The 9,758-nt window shown below is 35.5% G+C and overlaps 1 protein-coding gene across 3 annotated transcripts in view; it reads right to left on the reverse strand.

The window, feature by feature from the left end:
• The window catches only part of LOC143974842 (alcohol dehydrogenase 1-like), a 32,210-nt gene extending 23,027 nt beyond the window's left edge, over positions 1-9,183 (reverse strand). The window contains exons 1-3 of one of the 3 annotated variants that reach the window (XM_077476595.1): positions 9,094-9,183; positions 8,265-8,417; positions 1,153-1,254 (exon numbers count right to left, since the gene is read on the reverse strand). In XM_077476595.1, the coding sequence (XP_077332721.1) occupies positions 1,153-1,254; positions 8,265-8,282 (120 nt within the window). In that variant the 5' untranslated portion in view covers positions 8,283-8,417; positions 9,094-9,183. Of the gene's footprint in view, positions 1-1,152; positions 1,255-6,445; positions 6,678-8,264; positions 8,496-9,093 lie in introns of those variants that run through there. The other 2 variants (XM_077476596.1, XM_077476597.1) reach the window with 2 other exon arrangements.
• Between the last annotated feature and the right edge of the window lie 575 nt (positions 9,184-9,758).

The following is a 9,758-nucleotide window of genomic DNA, read 5'->3' on the forward strand; positions in this document are numbered from 1 at the left end:
GACCCGCGGGAGGCAAGGGACGTACATGTATGTCCTTATGCCTGCCCGTGCCATTGTACCGACGTACATCGGCGTGCGGCGGTCGGCAACTGGTTAATTACCGCATGCATTTATTTATTTATTTCCTTTTGTGAATTGACTTTAATGCCTTTTTATGCAGTATTTAATGAGCATTTTTGGTGCTAAATATCACATATGAGCAATAGTGAATTGACATTTTTATTATCACATGCAATATGTGGTCATGTGACCATCATAATGCATGTGATAACCTTTAGTGAATAGTGCCCAATGTACTGACTGTTTAGTGCATCACAGTGATAAGATTCACTTACAGTAAAAGTAATTTATTGCATTAGCTATGCGTGTCAAAACATGTAAAAAAATGTTGTAAATGTAGTTTATACAGTATTAAGAATTGGGGCCATTTACACTATTGCATGTGTACTATGATCAGCTAAATATTGAACGCATTTCTGGTAAAATTTACATTAGCATTATCATTTTATGTACAGATATGCATTCCACAGATGAAAATCAAACAAGCATTGATGGTCCACTCCACAAAAGACATTCCATTTAATCAATGTAGCTGACTTCCAACACTTCCAACTGACCCTTTTGACCCTGATTGGGCTTTTTTCTAGACCTCTACGAATAAGTCCAGTCTGGGTGAAACGTGTCAAGTGGGACATGGCTTAGGGTGGTGATTTTGTTTGAAGTCGGCTACATTCATTTAACCTAACAGGGTGACTTTCATAGAGTGTGGTTTTGCATTTTGCTCTTGCTATATTTGCTGAGCTGAATGAGCTTTGTTAACACCCAGAGCAGCAGAGGACAAGAGAAGCAAATCTGGGACTTGGAGTGGTGCCATTTCTTTTTTCTTTGAATTCTCACAGGAACTGATGACCAACAAACTGCAATCATCCCCAGTAAACACACATCAGTAGGCTCAATTTAATAATGATGTATAAGTCACCCTCCTTGGCATTTTTTGGAGAAAGTTTCAACATTTTACTTCTTTTTTATCTATCCATGTTGCCATGACAATTTCATAACATCTTGTGGAAGTTTGACTAAAAGAATAAGTGCATGGAGAGTATTTATATATTTATTTATGTATTCATATAATCATCATCATCATCATGTTACCCTAATTCGAACTTCATATGCTTTGGGTGGAGCAACCTCTATTTCTTCCATTTTCAGTGGTTGATTGAATCCATAAAGAACTGCAGCCTTGCATTTGATAGGCTAGAAGAAAAGTATTACATTTATCTATGTGAATTATAACAAAAAATACAAAATATTATACATTTCCCTTAAAAAAAAAAAAAAAAAAAGTTAAATGGTGATTAAGTATTCTGCAAAACAGACGGAAACTTTTTCCAACATCCTTCATCAACCTGTCCCAAGTCATCCCCTTGTAACGTGCCCTAGAGCCTTACTCCAAGTCATCTAAATTACAATTATTGTAGTTGTAGTTTATTATTATTATCATCATTATTATTATTATTATGATTAATTCAATATTTAATTAGGGAGGCCCTAAAATTGTTCTACCCAAAGATCCCTTTGCTGACTATGGGGGTCATTTACTAAAGGAAAATCCACTTTGCACTGCAAGTGCACTTGTAAGTAAAGTCGCTGTAGATCCGAGGGGGGCATGCAAGGAAAATAAAAAACAGCATTTTAGCTTGCACATGATTGGATGATAAAATCAGCAGAGCTTCCACTCACTTCAGATCTACCCCTTAGCCCTTGTACACACGGTCGGAGAATCCGTTGGAATGTGTCCTATCGGACCGTGTTGTCGGATAATCCGACTGTGTGTGGTATGCATCGGACTGATTCCGTCGGAATATCCATCGGACCCAATTTTCCAACTTGTTGGAAATATTTCCCGACCAACTGGGCCGGTCGGACATACTCCGATCATGTGTAGAGAATTTTGATCGGACCAAGTGCCACGCATGCTCAGATCCAATTCCTACATCAAAGCTATTGGCTACTAGCCTGAATGTAGTCCCATTGTAACGAAATTACGTCATCACGTTCTGAAAGATCTGATTTTTCGACAACTTTGTGCGACCGTGTGTATGCAACAGTTTCGGACAAGATCCGACGGACAAAATCCGTGACTGATTTGTGACTGCACTTTCAAGTGCACTTGCAGTGCAAAGTGGATTTGCCTTTCGTAAATAACCCCCTATGTCTGCCATAGAATATTACATCAGATTTTTAGATACGCAATAAGCTTAACGTAAACCTGTGAGAACAGGTATATGGCAACCACCTCTATTGACTTGTTTTTTTTTAAAGGTGTAGGCTATTGAAGCATTGAGGTTGCTTTAATAAAACTGGAGTACATAATCTGGTGCAGTTGTATATCATAGCCAATCAGCTTATAACTTCAGCTTGTTCGGTAAAGCTTTGACAAAAAGTACCTGGAAGCTGGTTTCTATGCAGAGCTGCACCAGATTTTGCACTCTTCAGTTAGTAAATAAGACCCATTGGGTAGGAACAAGCATGCAGTCACAGCTGTCATTAAGTAGTGATGGCAGGATCAGAAAGAGTTCCCTGGATCCTGAACCTTTCAAACACAAGCCAGTAGATTTTGTACTATTGCAGGTCCACTATAAATAGGACATTTTGGACTTTAGAAAAAACATTATTCCTTTATACTTTTGATTGGATTGTGCATGTGTATATATATATATATATATATATATATATACACACACAACAGTAAGCTTCCAGTGCATGTAATGACATGCTGTATTCTGATTACATTAGCTGTCCTTAAATAACCTCTAGTAGTGACTGTGCTCCTGAAAGAGTTATTCACACTAAAGTAAGCACTACCCTTCCACTTTTCCAAGCTGTTTTCATGCCTGTCTAATAGTAAGCTGGTAGAAAGCCAGGCGCTGCACAAAAGGACTCTAGTTACTATATAAGTGGTAAACACATTCCATTTCATGTAGATGTTGGACATAAAAGGGTTTGCAGATAACATTAGCCATTCTAAAATCTTTCTCTGTTTTACTGAGACTTTTAAATTAAACCAAATGTTCATAGCTTTGTATAAATTCTTACTGAAAGAAGCATTGTGACATACCAAATCCTAATTACATAAAACAGCAAAATCTGGCAACTGGCATCTGAAGTGTTTGGACAAGTGAGCACAATCTAAGACCTCCCAAGCATTCATGTTTTTGTCTATGGCAAGTTCAGGAAACAATAGCAGCTCTGACATACTGGTAAAAGTATGAGCATATCAAAAAACTTCTGTGTTGATGCATTACTGAGCATCTGTTATAGATCATAAGTAGGGAAATAATTGGGGCCCATACTTTGATGTTGATTTACTAAAGGCAAATAGGCTAGTCACACTGCAAGGGAAGTTGCCCCTAAAAAAGGAATTTTCCCCAGAGCTAAGTCAATGAGTTGAAGTTCTGTTGACTTCCATCATCCAATCATGTGGGAGCAAAAATTATTATTTTTTCCTTGCATGTGATTGGGTATTCTTTACAAATAAAATTGCACCTGATTCAGTAAGCCTTGGGTCAAATTCCCTTGCAAAGTGCAACTGTCTGACTTTAGTAAAGTAACCTTTTTGACTATGGTCCTCTGGGTGAGCTGACACCCCCCACAATGGGGTATGAGTTGTTTTGTTGTTGAATCACCTCCTTTTCCTGTTAGCTCCTATGGCTAGTCCATGTGGCTAACTCTGATTGGGGATGGAGGTATATATGGGTTGGTTTACTAAGGGCAAATAGACTAAACACTTTGTATGGGGATTTTCCCCAGAGCTTAGTGAATGAGGTGACCACCATCCAGTCATGTGCAAGCACAATTCTGTCTCTTTTATTTTTCTTGCATGCAATTAGGTATTATTTGCAAAGTGAGAATTTTCTTGGACTGTGCTAAGTAAACAGTGTTTTGCCTTTGATACGTTAACCTCACAGCCTTACTCTGCACCATGATTAGAATGGAGGCGATTCACCAAAGGAAAACAGGCAGTTCAATTTGCAAGGCACTTTTCCTTTAGCTTAGTGAATGAAGTGAAGCTCTACTGACTTCCATCATCCAATCATATGCAAGCAAACATGCTGTTTTTTTTAACTTTCTTTGCACATTGGGTATTTTTTACAAGTGAATTTTACAACATTCCCTTGCAAAATGAAATGTCTCTTGCAAAAAAAATCTGCCTATTTGCCTTTAGTAAAAAGTAAAAAAACACCAATGTGTTCATTGCGATGTATGCAATTTAATAAGCTAGGCACATAGGGGTTGATTTATTAAAACTGGAGAGTGCAAAATCTGGTGCAGCTCTAAATGGAAACCAATCAGCTCCCAGGTTTTATTGTCAAAGCTCAGTTGAACAAGCTGAATTTAGAAGCTGACAAGCATAGCTACACCAGAGTTTACATGCTCCAATTGTAGTAAATCAACCCCATAGTTCTTAACCTGTGATTTATATCTTGTAATGAGTATAATATATAGGGAGTATATAGAGACCTTGCTAGAAACAGAAGATAACTTTCTTAGGTTAGAAGGGAAAGAGTACAAATTATGATATGAGCTCAGATCTTACCGTCCACACTGCCATTACAGACAAACTCTGGCACAAGTAACAAAAGCGTGCTTTGTTGCAAATGCAAGGAGCTCTAGTAGTGGGGCTACATATTATGCACGCATATGCCAAAAGTGTTGGCTAAGCCCTTTCTTTTTAAAACAATGTCACAAATGGGTACAAAGGCTTTACATGTTCATAATAGGAAAAAAAAGTTTAAATGTCTACCACAAGGTATTATTTCCAGCAGTGTAGCTCACAGGGTATGAGCCTATCCATTGAATAATATGGAAAACTTTGTAACCAAGCAAGCTCTAAATAGCAATACCCCTCATAAAAAAATCCCAAAATTCCATCTAGAGTGTTTTTACATTCTGAATAATGGTAACCGAAATTTGGTAAATTAAATAGATTACTAAAGAACTAAGATGTGGCAGTTTTACTTCTATGCACAAAATTCTTAACAGCATCATGAATAATTAACAATGATCAGCTGCAAACTTTCTGTGGGGTTTCAAAACATAAAAATAAGCACATGCCAATAAACAAAAAACAATGTAACACCTAACATAAAACAATTTAGGTCAATTTACTAAAGGTGCTAAGATTTTTTGCATAACAAGTTGTATACATATTCACTTCAATTATTATGTGAAAATGAAATTCCTGTTAACTCATTTCATCTGTACAGGACTGGGGTTTTCTAAGTGAACAGGAATCTGATTTTCACTTGATTAGATACCAGTAATTATAGGGAATATTTACAATGTATTGCATGAGGATTCTCAACTCCTTGAGTAAATCAGACCTACTTTATACTTTTATATTTTAATTTGTATTTTAAATATGCAGAAGGCATGTCCAAAACTCTTATTTATCTAGGTTCAACGAAGCTCGAAATGGAACTTATTCTGGCCACGACACAGGGTGTGGTACGGTATGAATTGTAATGAGTGTGCTAACAGTATACTATTACAGGTCTCAGCTTTCCCATCCAATCAGATGCTGCTGGAGCCAATCCTTTTTTTTTTTTTGTTGACAATGTTTGAATAGGAATTTGTGTCCTCTGTTACTCTCTGGGGGACAAAAAAAACGTTGGTTCATAGTTAAACATAGATATAAAGATGTGGATACCAGAGATGAGACCTATTTATTTTTACTTCATGGACCATGTTTTGGGTCAGTCACATAAAATATTAGGACCAAATGACAACTACAGAAATAGCATTTTCATAAGGAGAGCTCAGTAAAGGGACACTCTGTGTTTCTCTCAGGGAGGTTTTACATTTTTCATCTTCTGTTGCAGTTGTTGCATATCATATAACAAAACTTGGTGCCAAAGAGCTACCTTTAGAAGTAATTTTTTTGCAACCTTCTACAATAGCTTAGATTTGGATAGATGTACAGTATGTGGCTGACCATATAAAATGTACATGCACACAAGAATAGATGCTGACTCGAACCCTAATGTTGATTAATTATATATATAGTAGTTTCTTCTTATCGTTTTTTCTTCTTAAGCTCTTTGTCACACATTACTGTGTAGTATTTAGGCAGGGAATTAGTAATAAAGTCCATCTCTATGTCAATAAATCAAAGTGCATTTTATTTTCTAATACTGCTAGTTTTATTCAGAGATAGTCTGAATCAATATACTAATTAGCTGAAATTGTAATATGTATAGCATGATAATAGATAGGGGAATGGTTAAACATGTAGGAAATACACAGCCAGTAAATGTTCCACAGCCTCCCTGAGAAGCAAATACTGTAGAAACCTATACCTTTAAAGTATATTTGAGTTTATTTTTAATTCTTGCCTTCTGCTTTCTTACTCAAAAAAAAAAAAAAAAGTCAAATTAATTCTCACCTTCTCCATGCTTCAGCACAGCCCTCTGCTCCATTGTTAGGTTAATGGCCAGCATCATACAACCTTTTTCCTGTAAACCTAGGGTGTCATGGACACCTCTTGGGAATATATCTGACCTGAGTTCACAGGAGAAAGGGGCTCAAATCAATACTTAATCTCCTATTCTTTGCAATATTCTGGATTGACCATTGTAGGAGGAGAGAGGAAGTGGAATAAGACCCCTTCACCGTGACTGGTTAGAAGACACCAGGAAGATACCAAAAAGGTGTGTATGTTGATAATTTAAATACAAATGACTATAAGGGGGAGGGGATCTGTGGGAGGGGGATGTACCCCAACCTGGAGATGGGCTTCAGCATGCATGTCTGACTGCACCTCAGATATCTGGGGTCCCGCTTATCTTAGGGATGTATTAGAATTACATATACAAAGCAGCTTTTTTGTCAAAAGTATTTATTGAGATTAGTGTTTCACTATAGAGTTTGTAAGTTTAAAATCATCTATGGATACCATCATTTTGATCATTAGGGCCTGTTCACACCAGAATGTGGTGCAGGAAACCTGTATTCCATGTGAGCTCAAATCGCACAGGAACCCGATATTTTTGGTGCAAACAAACAAAATCAAAGAAATTGAGAAACAATAAAGACTTGAAATGGGCAATATTTTTTGTCACTTTTGGAGGTCAGTCACTAAATATTTGGGGGTAAAATAAATTAGAACTTTAGTGCCTGAAAAAAAAAATTATGAACAGGCAAATTTTTATTAGTGAAGAGACAAACTATGCCTTATACTATGTTTCATTACTACCTTACTTACCATTACTTACCTTACTAACACAAATAATACATGCAAATCTTACACCACCATTCATAAATTTCAAAAATTAAAATAGTGTATATGTGAGGATGTTACAAATAACAGCAAACCGTCACATCATCGTGACAAATAATACTTACGATGGTTTGCAAATAGAAAAAAACACCTCAAAGATGCAGTGGGTTGATTTACTAAAGGCAAATAGATTGTCAACTTTGTAAATTTAAGTTGCACTTTGCAAAGGAATTATCCACAGAACTTAGTGAATGAGGTAAAGTTCTGCTGATTTCCATCATCCCATTGTGTGCAAGCAGAAATGCCATTTTTTTTATTTATTTTTTAATGTATTTGTACGTGACTGGGCATTCTTTGCAAAGTCAAATTTCACCATAGTCACTAAACTCTGAGGAGATGTCTATTTGCCTTTAAAAAAGCAACCCCAGTAAGTATAAGAAATACAAAGCATACACAGCGACACCATTTCATATATCCTGTTATGATTACCAATTATCTTGTCTAAATTTGATAACATGCAAGAATTAATATGAGTTATTTATACCCCTGTGGCCAGAAACTTAGTTTATGTTGAATACATAAACAAATGCTATGCAGCCACCAGTAATTATTTCAACATACTTTAGCATGCATTTCATATATATGAATTATTATTCCTCGTTTTCAATTCATTCTTACAACAAAATGCAAAGAAAGATTCATTTAGTTTTAACTTTGAAAAAAGTAAAATTGTATCTTCTGTCTATGAGTGTATTTGTATGAGTGTTAAAAAAAATTCTGAGAACAGAATCCGTGCTCAAATAAAGTCATAGAATGTTTATTATAAAAATTATGATTAGCAAGTGAAATAAATGAAAATTATACTAGATAAAAAGCATATGGTATTGATTATTCAAGTACACATTTTTACTTCCATATAGTTATTTCATAATGGATTATGCCACATAATATTCATGAGATAATATCTAATTAAAGGGTAACTTACCTTTCCAACAGTCGACATTTCTGCTCAGTTACAGAGTTCTCTTGAGTGATAAAGACGATTTCCAGGTTTTGTCCTCCTGTCAAAACTCCTGTGCTTTCAGTGTGAACCAGGCTCAGCTTATATAGGGGCCTTCCTTTCAGTTTGATTACACCCCTTTAAAGAGGAATGGCATAGCAGCAAATGAGTAAATGCCCTCTACTAAAACAAACAATCTTGTCAGGTTTACCAAAGGCAGAAGTTCACATACAGATGTGATCATGTCCTATACTATTTCATTTCTGGTATCATTTTTGCAATGTCATTCTATTTTGATCATCGTGAACTATAATATTTTATAACAAATATCATAACTGTATTCCTGATTAAATACATGAATGTTAAGGAAATACACAAGCTTTCTAGCATGAATGTTTTTTTGTTATGTCATGTAGAGTAAACACCATAATTTTGTCAGTTAATGTTGTTCCCTGCAGTGATTTAAAAAAATGCCTTATTTTTTCTGTAACTTTACCTCATTACAGTTAATTTAAAATAACGATTTTCTGATACGCAGTTATAAAATCTACATGCAGAAAATATCTTTTCATTTTCATGCATAAAACACTGTCTTGCTTGCAACAATTGTAAGTGTGTAATTAAAATGGTGAAACCAAATCTGTGTTTCATGTGGTTGTAAAAAAAAAGCATTATATTTACAATTTTAGGTGCATTCTGAATGTTTTACTCTGTATTTTAATATTTATTTTGTTTGTTAACATGATACATTTGCTATGTATAAACACAACAAATTGTTTGCAATTGTGTTCATCTAATAAAATGTAGTACTTACCAAAGAATTTGCAAAACATTATAGGTTGTCTCAAGAAGCAGCAAAACTGTTGTTATCTTCATTGTAGCAGACCACCATGCACTGAACCCTCTAACAGATCAGACAAATAAATGAAATATCACTTCTCTGACTCATTTATGGTTATGTGGTAATTTGGGCTAGAGCTATTGAGCTCTGTATGCAGCATTTTTATTTGCAATTATAAATAATCATGCAGTGCCCCCTAAGATATAAACTGAATCACTATGCAACACAAAGCTCTATACATATACAATGTGCATAAATAAAAAAAATATAAAATCTGTGGATATGACCAATACAATCTCAATAAAGAAACTTAATATAATGAACATGATCAGTAAAATTCTAAATGTCTGTGAATATGCCTCAAATAATCCCAATACAATATGTATGGTCCCAGAATATGTTTTCTGTGTTCAAACAATATCTTCCTCCACTCTCTGTGTTCAAACACTATCAAGATACCACACCAACATGCAAGTGGATCCCACCACCTTTCCTCCAATGTGCTCACCTCAAGATATGGCGCTAAAAACATAAGTTATTTGGTCAGATGGGCTTTTTACCCCCAGGGGATATGAGTATGATACCTTCTATCTTCCTGGATAACCTTAGGGATGATCTTCTTGTTTTTGTTACACCTA

The sequence above is a fragment of the Lithobates pipiens genome, unplaced genomic scaffold, assembly GCF_037356315.1.
Source record: "Lithobates pipiens isolate NorthernLeopardFrog02 unplaced genomic scaffold, aLitPip1_a1.2 Scaffold_13, whole genome shotgun sequence".
NCBI classification, from domain to species: Eukaryota; Metazoa; Chordata; class Amphibia; order Anura; family Ranidae; genus Lithobates; species Lithobates pipiens.